Source organism: Coloeus monedula (assembly GCF_965178545.1).
Source record: "Coloeus monedula genome assembly, chromosome: 1".
Taxonomy (NCBI): Eukaryota; Metazoa; Chordata; class Aves; order Passeriformes; family Corvidae; genus Coloeus; species Coloeus monedula.
Window position 1 is genome coordinate 16,576,473 of NC_138781.1, and position 14,201 is coordinate 16,590,673.

Here is a 14,201-nt window from a genome sequence, read left to right on the forward strand (position 1 = left end):
TTCCATCTATAACAATTTATTATTAAAACCTCTCAAAGAAAAAAGTGGAAATACTGTAACTTTTTATGTACTGTAGTGTTTGTAAATTAGCTTGTCTCTGTGAAGAACTCTGGATGATTTTAATATGCAGGGTTGTCACCACCTATAGATCTGCCAAAAGAGATCAGTTGTGGAAAAAAAAAAAGAAATTTTGTATTCCAGTTGTAAGCAATAGATATCTAAAGACTACCAAATGAAATGATAAGCAGGGAGGACTGTTAATGTGCTTCCAACTGAAATAACCTTGAAAAGTAAATTTAATACTGTTGCTTTTCATGATGTAGAAAGAAAGTCCGAAAGTTTCTTGAAATACCAGGAAGCAGTATAACTTACCAACTCAGTTATAACCAGTAATTGAACAAATTATTAAATGCCTGTACTTCAGTGTTTTTGGTTTTGCTTAGCTCTGATGCATTGCCAAATTCTGTGTTTTGCAATGGATCTCTGTTACTGGTGAGAACTGAAGAGCTCTGCGATTCAGTACAATAAATGCACTGTTGTTATGGCAGTAATGGGTCTGGTAAATAGATCTCAAAAGATCTGTGCTGTATTTCTGACTTGACACAGTCTGCTAGGTTGGAATTCTCTGGCCTTCGCTTTCTTGGGCTGACAATGAGAGCCCAATGGAGACAATGAAGCTCATCTGTGAGGTACTTTCAGATCTGCTTATGTGAGATGAGATTGCTTGATTGCTGCGTGAAGCAGTGCTCCTAGGAAAAGCACTGGTGATTGCAAATGTCACTTGTTCTGTGAATCTTGATTCAGCCTTGCTGATGTCTTAATGAGATGAATACCTTTAGCCAAGAATACTTTTGGAAAGGATTCTGATGGGGAGGGAAGAGGAAATTGGTACAATGGAAATTTGTCAGGTGCTGACAGGTAACCCCAGAGTGTTATATGTAGCTGTTGTATGTTAGATTGCTCAAATAATGTATTTTGGGTGGTAAGTTTAGCTTAGGCTTTTTTGACCAGTTTATGTGCTTTAGGCCAACTTGTACGGACCTGTCTATTTAGGCTGTTGACTGTGACCTGTCTACCCTGCCTGTTGGAATTTTCATAAACCACAGTGTTTCATGAAAAGTTTAGAAAACAAATGGATTTACAACTTCACTTATTTATCCTTTTAATCTTCTGATTCTTTATCTTTCTGTCTTCCTTGACCAGACGAAATACTCCTTACAAAACCCTGGAGCCAGTCAAACCGCCAACAGTCCCGAATGATTACATGACCAGCCCTGCCAGGCTGGGCAGCCAGCACAGTCCAGGAAGGACAGCTTCCTTGAATCAGAGACCACGAACACACAGGTAGGGTGTTTTCCCACAGTAAGTCTTCCCTGCCTGGCAAGCCCAATGTTTACTAAAGTCACAGAAAAGCCTCGAAGCTTTGTGCCTCTCAGCTTTTTGTTGACAGGCAAAAAGGTGAGTTATTTTACTACTGCATCAACAGAATTTTACTGTATTGCTGACTTCCCTAACATGAAGAAGTGCCTTAATATTCAATATTCTGAGTGGAGCTTTTAAAATTTTTTTTTTTCTTGAATTGCAAGGCTAAATGTTTCTCAGAGTCTCTTGAGTGAGTTCATTTTTTTCCAATTTGATTTCTATTGGCTTCAAACTGCAGGGAAAAAACAGATGAAAGAATTGAACGTAGTTAGAAGTAAAAGGTTAGCTTGTTTTTTAGAGAGCTTCTTTCTTAATATTTTTCTTTTTTTAAAAACTCCCAGTAGGCAGTTAAACATGGTAGGTCACTAGCAGGGACTGAGAGAGTATTTTAGACACAGTTGGTGATGAAATACTGTCAGAATTAAATAACTTCTAAATGTCTCTGCATCGAGGATCTTGTTAGTCTGTTTAGCTGGCTACTGTGAATGCTCCTTACTCCTGTCTCACAAGATCTTCTTTTATGTAGGCTGCAGTTAGAAATTCAGCTGCAACCATGGTGACAAGATCAAGGTCTTCAGCAGGCAGAACACTAATTTTGAAGGAATTATCTTGGCTTCCATTTCAGATCACCGATTTTCTTTTTTGTGACGTTATTTTCTAAAGAGATATTTGAATGATTTGCACTTGACTCTTGACTGATTTGTAGCTATCCAGGAATGGTAAATAAACTAGAACTTCACTGAGTACTCTTAATTAACATGGATGAATTAAAGTGAAGATTTGGCTTCAAAACATCTTGTCTGCTTAGTTTCCTTTACATTATCCATTTAATGTATATAAATTCAAGACTTGGACTAAGGAGTGCTCTTAGATAAGAATAAGGACAGATTCTACCTCAATTTTTGATTCTTTTTCAGCTTCCTCAAAGAAAATAAGTGTCACAGCCTCTGAAGGCATGTGTAGAAATGTTACCCAGTAGTTCACTATGTTTTGCATTACTGGCCTCTGATTTGTATATCATATAACAGTAGTTAGACAAATTTTGAGCTGGCTGTGTTGTTAACTTTCAGACTGTCTTTGAAACAAACTTCTTATACACAAAAGGTGTGTGCATGGATAGTGGGGAGTGTTAGATATACAGAAAATTAAGCACGCCCCACCCCAGCTGATTTATCATGTCCATTCTCAGTTAAAAACTTAGCAATCTAAACTTTTGCTCTGAGTAGAGGAAATGTTCCTTCAGCTGGCAGCATAATTAATCTTAAATAATTATTTAGAGTTTAGCCATGAAGTCTTCCAGCGCCAGCATACTACTTTCAATTATTACAAGGCCCCTGAACTACTTCTGCAGTTGTTACTCCATTGCCTAGAACTTGCATGGTTGATTACCTTTTTATTTTTTGAAGCATTTAATTGCACATTTTATTAATAGTGATGTTTATCAGCTTAGTTAATTCCATTTGTTAGGAGTGTAATGCATCCAGACTTGATTATCTGTATGCAGTTATAGGTAAAGACAGAGGCATTTAATAGGGAGTTTTTCAGCAGTCTGTAATTGAGTTAGGCTATCAGAGCTCACACAAGAAGTGTGACTGTTGATATGCTTTTGTAGGACATGCTGTGCTAATAGTTGTGTTTTTCTTTGTAGTGGCAGTAGTGGAGGAAGTGGCAGTCGAGAGAACAGTGGAAGCAGCAGTATTGGCATTCCCATTGCCGTGCCTACACCTTCACCGCCAACCATTGGGCCAGGTATGTGGGACTCCTCCCATGCTAACTTAAGGCTGCTTGTTACTTTCTTGTGTTTGCAGAGCAACTTTGACTAAACACAATGGGGTAGAAACTGTTCTGAAGCACAGTCCTACTCAGGAAGTCATTTATGAGTTCTGAGTGATGTCTAAAGTTTTAATTCTTTACCAAGAGTAGTTGCAGGACAATCAGTTACTAAATAATGGATGGTTAAAACACCTTTGCTGGTCCATGTTTTTACAAGACAATCAAAGGTGTACAGGGGGAGTAAAAGACAAATGTATCCTTTTAAAGCTTAACTGTAATTTTAAATGTGTGTCCACAATTTGGCATTTCTGGATGCCCTGAGAGCAGCAGCAAGTATGTACATGTTTAATGGGAAACGTTGGCTTCTGAAATACCCTGCTAACTTTGCCATCTGCGGTGAAAGAACCACACAGGATCTCTCAGCGCTGGAGGCACGCTCCCTTGTGTTTAAGAATGGTGAATGGTGAGATTGAGTAGCGTCCTTCTTTATTATAAACTGGCAGGATTATAATCTTAGTAATAAACCATCTCAGTCACTTATTTACTGTGTGTTTTGCAAGCCCATAAGGCATAAGAAAATAGTGGAGTTTTAGTGTAATGTAATTTTGTTATTGCAGAGATTTCTCTGTTTCTTGGATGACAAGGCTTCGCTTCCTTATACACATGTAGGCTTTCCTTTCCCAGGTGTTTTTGGTCCTGCAGTGGTACAAATAGGCATGAAATTTTACTGTCATCTGGCATCCCGTAAAAGTCAATGGGAATAGAGATTGGCGGGTACAGAACCCTGGATAGGATCAGGGTCTGAATTTGTATTAGTTAACTGAAGTTGAATTTTCATATTTGTTTGGGAAGCCTATCAAGTGCCTGTACTTTCTTTTTTTTTTACTTTTAATAATATGGCCTAATTGGGAATATAAACTATTTTATTAGCACACATTTCTGTTCCTCCTGGAGCCCCGCCAGCACCACCACTGCCTCCACCTCTCCCGATGGGCAGTCTGATAGGTGAGATTTGTCAATGCTGAAGTGATTGCAGTCATTCTGCATAATCAATAATCATGTCTTCCTAATGAACTTAGTGAGGGTGATTTTTCTTCTATAGTGGGACCTACGTGATTTTATTATAAAAATCAATTTTGGGGGGTTTTTTTGTTTGGTTGGTTTTTTTTTCAACAAATCTAATCTCCACTAATTTCCTGTGGTTAAAGCCTCTGAAGCTAAATGCATTAGGTATGAGAAAAAGGCTGCTAGTTGCTTAAAATCTGCTCCAAATTAAGCTAAAATCCAATTAATCTGATCTATAAGATCTCAGAATCAGCTTGAATATTGGTATTAGGCTGTGTGACTCCTGCAACAGAAACTAAGTCACAGCAGTTGCACTCTAGCTTAGAAATGGTAGCTTATGTGTAGGGTGATGTGTGTGTTCTATTCTGTGGGTATAAAGTAACTGGAAGGCCCAAGTGTCTGTCACAGTGGCTTGGCTTTGATTCCATAATGCTGCAGGCAGGTGTCAAACTGGAAGACTTGAGGATATGAACTAACAGTTCTTGAGAAATTGCTTCAAGCATTATATACAGCAGTTAGGGTGGGATCTAAAAGTAGTACTTTTCAAAATAAACAGGAAAAAATACCCCACCCATTCCTGTCACAGGCTGATGACAAAAGTAATTGATTGAGTTATGAAACTAGCTTTGGAGGCTTTGACCCACATAACACTTTGCACTCTCCTTTACTGAAATGTTAAGTGAAAGTGACTTTGGATAGCATTACAGAACTGCAAACTTCTGACTGCTTGCTGTTTGTGTATTATATAATTATATGATACATGTGTATAAAAGCACAAAACATTTTATTGCAAACCAGTTTTTGCATTTAAGAATTGCATTGATTCAAGTGACTGCAACATGTGAGATTCATTAGTTTGCAAGGTGTGATTTTCAGTCAGAGGTTAATCTGAAAGAGAACTTAAACTGTTTTGTTAACCTTGAAGTATGTGCAGCAGGTAGGTGGAAAGTAAATATGGGCATTTATAATGAAGAATGAATGACATCTTTTTCTGTCAGCTGGCATTGGTGATTCTGATTTGTTAGTGCAAATTCCATCAATATAAAAGCACAACCAGCAAATATGATTGATAAATGTGCCAAGTGTCTGAAGCTCATGACATTTGTTTCACTGTTTTGTTGTTGTATGTTAGATTGGAAGCAAGTTCAGGTTTGCAATGGAAATCATTTGTTTTGAGCAGAACATGGATTTTTTTTCTGTCTGCTTTTTAATAAAGGGTATTACTGCATGTAGTATGATTGAGATATATTTAAGAGTTGGAAGGTTGGATTCAATTTTCCAGTCCAATCCAGTCTCCCAAAGTACTCTCAGAATTTCTCAATGCCCTTTATATGAGTGTTGGTTTATGTCCTGTGTATTTTTTCTCATTATTGATTGTAACAGGGATGTTTGTTTTTCTGTTAATCGCCTGTTACTGACCTTAAATTATTGGAGAACTGTAATCAAGTATTTCCCATGTTCTGGACTTTTTCTATTTTCTGCATTCTATCCCAAGTAATGCTCTGCTTAAGTCTTTTCCTTGGTTCCTCTGGCTAATGCTTTTCAGCTGCTCCTGGTTCAGCTCCTGGTTCCCAGTATGGCACAATGACCAGGCAAATCTCGCGACACAACTCTACCACTTCTTCAGCATCTTCTGGTGGATACAGACGGAATCCTTCTGTGACTGCCCCATTTTCTGCTCAACCTCATGTTAATGGCGGGCCTCTTTATTCTCAAAATTCAAGTAAGCTGCTGAGCTCTGAAATCACAAACTGTTTTGAGCAAAATGATTGTAAAAGCATGCATGGCATTTTAATTCATTTATGAAAAGCATCAATGAGATTACTGCTTTCTTTCCTGAAACAGAAGGAAAAACAAACAAGAAAAACCATACTGGAATTGTACAGTGATTGCACTATATGCAATTATACTGTTTTCCTTTCTGACTTGTTTGCTGTTACTCATGACAAGAAATTATTAGGATTGCCTGTCTAATTATGGGCACATTATACTTGGCATTTCAGGTGTGCTTGGAGAACAAAAAGTAAACCCAGGGTTTTTTTGCAGGAGACCTAATATGACTGTAGTACAGCCCCCCACTATTTGGATAGTGGCAAAAGAATACTGTCTGAGCACAATGCTCATGTTCCTGTCACACAGTTCCTCTCTGTCTCTCTTAAATCCTTTCCTGATTCCAAGTTTCTCCTTTGTTCTTAGCTTTAAGCTTGACTGTTAAAGAGCTCAGTCTCTCTCTCTTTTAGCAGACAGCTTCTCTGTGCTTTCACACTAGTAGGAGTATAGAAGGAGATGAATGAGGGAAGGGATGGATGCAATGGGCAAGTGAGCAGATTTTAGTCAGCAGCCTCCTGCCTGCCTACCCCAAAAAGGTCAATCAAGGTTCACTGCAGAAAGATCTGCAAAATAAGGATTTTGGCTGCTGGTAGAAAGCTCTATCAGGAAACTTCTTCCTTGCCATTTCCATAAATTTTGATCAAATACACATTGTGGAGTGGTAGCTGTATAATGTTTTTTCTTGGTAGTGTTCAGAATGCCAACCCTTTTAAACTTCAGAGGAATATTTCTTTTGAAAAGAAATGTTGATGTTTGGATTCAAGATTTCTTTGGTCCAGTGTCTGCTGTTGTGTACTTACTCTTAAGAAAAGAATGCTTTTAAAATATTTGAGACACTGAAGTGAAGAGTTTTCTGAGTACTTTAGAAGTATTACATTTGTCAGAAAGCATTTTTATATGCAGACACAGTATCTATCTTCTCTTTTTTTCCAACTCTGATTTTCCTCCTACTCTTGCTCACCCATACTAGCATTTCATTTTCCTTCACATTCTTATTTCTCCAAATTAATTCACCATAACAACAGAAACTCCCTCCTGCTTGAACAGTTGCGTTCCATTAAATAAACAGGATTTTACTTCTGGGAATTGTTCAGTTGTCTTAAATGCTGTGCACACCGCTGTTTCTGAACGTTTACATTTGTCCAAAGCAATTTTTTGCTCAAATGCAGGTGCTGTTTTCTTAATCTAGCCTCTCTGGTGTTTTCAAAATACTGATGGTCAACATTTTTTAAACAGTATTTTGATGGGTGTGTTTTGCTACTTGAAACTTTTTTCCTCTGTTTCTGTAACTGGTGATTATTTTTTTTAGTGCTACTGTCTTGACATTATTCCCAGGTCCCATGTTTCCTTAAGGTTTTACTTTTCATGCTAACAAATACTCTGGTTTTTCTTAGATGTTTACTTCAGTTTTGTGAGACACTGTTTGTTCTCCTGCTTTTATTGATCATTTATCCCATACAGTTTATTTGATTATTGGTTTTGTAATGAACGAAATGCTTCATTTTAATTCATTGAACATTAATCTTAGTTACAGCTTTATTTAAAACTGTTGCTTACTTGGAAGTACAGAACCTCTTTCAAATTTGGTTCCAACTGGATTATCCTGCTGAATTCCCACCTTCACAGGAATTTCTCTGCTCCAGTGCAAGAGAAGTTCCACTGAGAAAGGGACACGGTATAAACAAATGAGTTGATGTTTTGTTGAGTTTCTGGGTGGGGTTTTGTTTTATGCTTTTCATTCCTAGTGCTTAAGGGAGAATGGTCCTGCCAGAGCCGATCGTTTGAATGGCTTGCCCTACTGCTCCCATTCCTCTTCCCTACCTGTGCAGGGAAGAGTTGAACATCTGGGCTGTCAGCCCAGTGTCTCTGAGCACAGGCTTGTCACATGTCTCATTACTCGCCAGATAGGCACATACTTCAGAGAAGATGAGCTTGCAAGTGCTTCCTGAGGAGCTCTGTGCACTCTTGTAACCACTTGGAGCTGCAGAAGCCTTTACCAGCCTTTTAGGTTGCTGAGTGCCCTCTCACCACAGAAGACATAGCTGTTTTTTCTACCAGCAGTCAACAAGGCCCCTTTTTCTGAGAAAAACAAAAATGCAGTGAGCTAGCCCACTGCCCCTGTCCCAGCAGAGCACAATGATGGGAGGTGTTCTCTGTGTCAATGTGAAGTATTGATGCTGGAACATTGTACCCTTGCAACAGTGTTGCCTGTGTCAGTGCTGCTTTGCTGCCCTTGATGCAGCGCTCCACTTTCATTTTAGAGAAGGAGTCCAGAATCCTGCGAAACATCACCTCTACTCCTAGTAGCTCACTTTGAAAAGCTAATTACTAAATTGAGTAATCCTTGTTTAGCAGCAAGACAAAAGCTCAATTTTATGTGCTCCCCAGGTGAAGCACACAAAATGTGTGACAGAGCAAGAACCTTCACACGCACCCTGTGAGCTTCCAGACACGCAGCCTGCGCTCGGCTGTTACCTGGCTAAACACGGGCATGCTTTGCTTTTGATCCTCCATTGGCTAACCACGAATTCAGCCTTGTTGGAAACACAAGCTTGAAGAAGGTTCTTGTGTGTGTGTGTTCTTGTTGTTCTTTACATACTTTGTTTTGTGGTCCTCGTTACTGACGGCTGCTTTTGTTTGTTCCCTTTTTTTTTTTTTTCCTTTGTCCATTGACTTTCCCAATATGGTGTGTGTGTTGCTACCAGTTTCTATTGCTCCACCCCCTCCCCCTATGCCTCAGTTGACTCCACAGATACCTCTCACAGGCTTCGTGGCCAGGGTGCAGGAAAACAGTAAGTTTGGACAAGCTGAGCTGTTAAAGGGTAGAGCCTACTCTCTTCTAGCATGCATGGCTGGCAAGTCAGACTCTATTTTGTTTCCTTTTCCAGAAGCTAATACCATCTTGCATTCTAGTGTCAATATGCTATTGGAGCTGAAGGGCACACTCTTCAATTTTTTATAACATGTGCATGATTATTACTGACCCATTCAAGTTCTGAACTGCAAATTTATTGCAGAAGTACAGTGTGAAATGTGGCATATGTTTGGTGTGAGTATAAAATTCCATTTTAATTGAAAACACTGATTTCATGTTGAATCACCCTGCCTTTTTCACTAGGGATAATTGATTAGTTTTTATTAGAAAGGCTTATATAGACTGTCAGAATGTGTAATGTGTAACCATTGATTCCAGTACTGTAGCATTTTTCAGGAAGCAGTACAGTCAATTGAATATGTGCAGTCTTAAGATCTAATGCATTACAAAGGAGCTTGTAAGGCATCTCTCCTCAGCAGCTTTCATTCTCCATTTCTTTGTGTTCTCTAGCCCTATTTCCCTGCTGAGCTTCTTGCAGCATAGCTCTGCTTGTTAGGTTTGTGAGAGGTGTTCCCTAGCTGTGATCTGTGCTGCAGAGTGTTTATACTGGTAACTCTGCTTTCACCATTACTGCTTGATTCCTTTCAGGTGAGTGTTATTGTCTCAAGTGCCAGTGCAGGTGCAAAGTCGTGTTCCTGATCTGGGGATATCTTTTCTGTAGGAGTTTGTTGCAGTTCTGTAAACAACAGACTAAATACGATGTAGATAAGGCGTGAAGTAAGTAAAAAATGTTTTTAAAGTGTTTGGGAGCCATTTTGAGGTTTGCAAGGATCTCAGGGGCTGCTATTACTACACAGTTAGCTATATAGCTGCAGCATCCATTTAAGGACCCCAGGTCTGAGTAGTGCTGCTGTTCTGCTTCCCATTAGAGCTTTTAAGTGGTTGTGTTCTGAGCACTCCCCATGAGATTGGAGGCATCTCTCTGGTTCTCATTCAAAAAGAAGGTAATTTGGTGCTGTGCTAGGTAAACAGTAAGAATCATGTTGATGCAGAATAATGTGCCACAAAATTGTGTTGAAAACCTTTCCAAAATACAAAGTGTAGAGGTAAACCTGCTGAAGATGAAGGTTACAGAATGTCTTCACTTGCAGATAAACTTGAGAAAATTGACACCTGCTTCTGAATTGTTCCAAATATTGTCCTCCTGGAGATAACACAGCCCTGAGGAGAGTGGAGGTGAAAGGGACAGACTGACTTGTGCGTGCAACAGCAAAATGCAAGCTGACTTGTGAATTAAATTGCAGCAAAATAGCTGAAGCTTGAAATCTGGTCATAGGAATTGTTCTTTATTTCCTTAATAGTTCCTTGGGTTGGAAAGTTATATAACAAGTATGGCTTGGAGCTGTGGCTGCCTTGTTCCGGAGGCAGGGGTGCGTGTGGCAGCCTGTGCATACGCTCAGCAAAGCTGCCTGTAGAAGCTGGTGTTGAGTTTGGCATTGTGTGCTAGACTTTCATCGGCCTCGTTTTCTGCAAGAAGTCTCTGGTGTTAGGTGACACATGGGTAGACTTGTCTTCCTCATCACAGAGATCTGTTAGTTTGGAAAGCAACATCCTCTGCTTGTGGACTTCTTTCAGAGGGCAAGGAGAAAGGGCTTAGAAACTATGCAACACGTTTTCTTTTTCTCCTGCATCCGCATTGTGGGCATCTCCTTCAGAGAGGTTTTCCAGTGTGTGTGGTGCTCAGGGACAGCTGATTTGATGTAAGTTGCTGTACTCCCACACCCAGTCTTTTCAAAAAGGAGTCTGCTGGTCCCCATTTAAAGAATAAGGATGGGAATATATACAAGAGAAGGTCTCAGTTTGGAACTATGTAAATACTCATCCTTTTACTCTTTCACTTAGTATGGCTTTTTGTATGCTTTTTTTCCCCTCCCCTAGGATAAGTGATGTCATCCTAGAGTCTGGCTAAGTTCAGAACCAGGAAAAGTCTGGGTTAAAGTCCAAGAGGCGAGGAGATACTTCCTCCAAGTGGAGTGGCACTTGTCTAATTTTCTGTTCCATTCTCTCCTTGTTTAAATGTGAAGTTGAATTGTTTTAAATGTTTCCCATAAAGCTTGCAGTTCCTGCATCTCAGAGTATGTGTCGGTGCTTTCACACTTGCATTTTCTGCCCTCTTTCCTTCTTTTCAAATCTGCAGCTTCATTGTTAAATAAATGTAACTTTTTTTTTGCAATTTTTATTTTTTAAAAAATTTCATAAGGTAAGGATTTCTCAAGATCTCAAATGATTGTTATTTCAACACTGTTGTTTTTTTTTTCCTGGCTGCAGACAGAAATTAAAGGGAGATACACATTTTGTGGAAGATGTTCTGAAACTGCAGCACAAAACCAGTCCATTCATAAACGGTGTTGTCATGTGTCTGTGGTGGATTAATGAAGCCTGTCTGTGAGTGCTATTCAGTAACGGGCAGGACGTAGCATTCACTCTGCCAAAGACTTTGTTAGTCTGTCTCCAAGTGACATAAATGGGCTTCTGTATGGGAGAGGAATCACTAATACAGTGGCAGCCAGTCTTATTGATGGAGAGAGCTGTGGGGTGTTCAGCTCAGCTGGTCAACTTGAAGAGGAACTGGGCTTGCAGGTGAAGAATTGGCCCTTTAGGGGAAGGGAGCGGGCTGGATGCACCGGCTGAGGCAGCCCCTGCCCCAGCAGCTTCTGCCCCCTTTTGCCCCTGGAAGCAGGTGCCAGACCTGTCCCAGTGCAGCCAGTCTGACCCAGATAGGACATAGGAGCAGTGCCTAAGCCCCTTGTCAGGGGCATGGGGCTGAAGAGCAAAGGTTAAGTCACTGCTAGAGTAGTGACCAGCCAAAAGTAAAAGGCATTCAAGCAAACAAAACCCCTATTTCTAATCTCTGGTGCCATTGTAACTATCAGCAGTTAAAGCTTCACTCAGTGCAATGTTTTTTTTCTCTGTTGCTTGGCTTTCTTTTCAAAATTTGTGTGCTGGAGCTGCACATTCTGGGGCCTGATGCCTCATTACATCAAACCCTGCCTAGACCAGTGGTTTTCAGCCTATGTTTTCAGTGTGCAGAATCCCAGATCTCTTGAAAATGAATCTGTATTGCTGTGTAACAAAGTTGATGTTAGTAACAGTAGCTTCCTTTCAGTTGACTTGTGGCTTCATAGGGTTTAGACCTAGGTCCATGTGTAATGGACCACATCTCCCTAGGAATAGGATAGAGTGACTTGATGTCTTGCATCTGAGTGTGCCATCTCTCTATTTTGCTGCCGGCTGCTGTGAATGTTACTGGAAACTAATTGAATGAACTGATTTAAAAAGTGATTTGTACCATAATGTCTTTCTCTTTTTCCCTTTCCCAAAGCAACTTGTAATTGTGCTGATTGGATAATCTCAGGGCAGAGATTTGACATTTTGGATTATACGTTTAATTCCTTGAGCACTTTCTCCCTAAGAGCAGCAGCTGCCTGTTGTAGTTTTCCATTTATTATTTGAATCCTGAATGTGTGCACACACACAAGTTAGTCTGCAAGATAAGAATCTGTACAAAGCTTTTCTTCTGCAGAAGGATCACTTGGCTTCCTCTTACCTGGTTAAATTTTAAAAAAGGGAAGAGACTAGTATTTATGATCCACACCAGATCTTTTTGTTCCCTAATGCTAGCTCTGAGAGAGAAGGAATCCAAGGAAGCAGTGCTCAGAAGTAAATTAAAGTGACTGTTACAGACAAAGGATTTATTAAAAACCAATCAAGCTGCTGGCCTAGTCAGAGGCCTGTTGCTGCCTGGCTCAGAGGGTGCCACTCGGAGTCCTCCATAGCTAACGCTGCAGCGCATGGACATTGGAGCAGGAAGCTTTCCTCTCTGCTGATGTTCAGCTTATGCCCCGCAGCATGTGCTTTGACTCTAGTAGCATTTATACATAGATTTGACCACTAATAACAAATATAGTTGTGTGTTGTAGTTGTTAATACAAAGCCTCTGTTTCTAATCAGTGCATGGTATTATAGTGCATGCTGTGTGTGTCCCCCCGCCCCCAGCCCTTTTATTTACAGTGTACAGCCTCAGGTTTGTTTGCATCTCCACCCTGTCTTGATTTAAGAAAAAACAATAATCTCCAAATGTTTCTAGTTGCTGATAGCCCGACTCCTCCCCCGCCGCCGCCTCCCGATGAGATGCCAATGTTTGATGACTCTCCTCCTCCTCCACCCCCACCCCCTGTGGATTATGAGGATGAGGAGGCTGCTGTTGTGCAGTACAGCGATCCCTATGCAGATGGAGATCCTGCTTGGGCACCTAAAAACTATATAGAGAAAGGTAAGAGAAGCATTGCTGCTGTGTTAGTGTAGTATCAGAGGATTAATGGTACCTGAAGGGAATGAAGCACTTCGTGTGGGTCTGATGAAAACAGTCATTGTCCTTCCTAAGTCAGAATTCAAACCGTGCTTTCCTTGGTTTGTGGCTACACCTAATGTGGCAAGACATAATCCTTCTTTGGACAAATTATAAAATACCTTCAAGTATTCTAGCATGGATGAAAAAGAAAGCTTCTTCATGAGAAGCAGATGTAAATTGGATGGCTTTCATCTTTGATGAGTTGGACCGTCTGTACCTACCTTAGGATTGCTGGGCAGTCATCTACAAACTGCTGCAAAATGGGCAGAAATTCCAAACTGCATTTATCCCATCAAACTATACTACTAGAGTGGATTACTAGACTTTGAACTATAAAATGCGTTGAGGTCTCCTTGGAGATTTATCAGTGACTCCAGATTAGCAGACTGTGAACTGTGCTTAGGTATGAACTCACGTAGTAAACATCTCTTCCCATGAGTAATGGAGAAACAAATTTCCTGCCTGTGGAGTTGCCTGTGTTGTGGCACTGACCATTTTGCCAGCAATAGTGATGCCAGTTTTCTCATGAAAAGTTTTCTCATGCTGTAGTGAGTATGAAATGGGGCCAGGTACCTGTGATATTTGTGGCAGAGCTCCTGTACCTTCACTTGAAGCTGGACTGTGTGCAGGACATACCCATGGGATGAAAGTAACTGATGCAGCACATATTGCTAGGCATTAAGACATCAGATATCTGAGAATATATGTAGGTGTAAAAAATAGTGGATTCTTGGAATGCATAAAGCTGATCAGTTGCATAAATCCCTATTAAATTTTGAAGGGTAAGGCTGTGATGTCTGAGGTCTGTATATTCACAGTGGTAGTTTTTAGCTCCAGTATTGGTGGAGGCAACATTCTTTCCTTGGGGAAATCTCCGCTTTCTTA

At 40.3% G+C, this 14,201-nt stretch overlaps 1 protein-coding gene across 7 annotated transcripts in view; it reads left to right on the forward strand.

Moving 5' to 3' along the window:
- The window catches only part of ABI1 (abl interactor 1), a 79,443-nt gene that overhangs the window by 63,627 nt on the left and 1,615 nt on the right, over positions 1–14,201 (forward strand). For 2 of the 7 annotated variants that reach the window (XM_082290715.1, XM_082290716.1), the window contains 6 exons: positions 1,204–1,344; positions 3,071–3,171; positions 4,126–4,200; positions 5,807–5,983; positions 8,796–8,882; positions 13,053–13,238. In XM_082290715.1, the coding sequence (XP_082146841.1) occupies positions 1,204–1,344; positions 3,071–3,171; positions 4,126–4,200; positions 5,807–5,983; positions 8,796–8,882; positions 13,053–13,238 (767 nt within the window). The remainder of the gene's footprint in view (positions 1–1,203; positions 1,345–3,070; positions 3,172–4,125; positions 4,201–5,806; positions 5,984–8,795; positions 8,883–13,052; positions 13,239–14,201) is intronic. The other 5 variants (XM_082290720.1, XM_082290718.1, XM_082290719.1 and 2 more) reach the window with 3 other exon arrangements.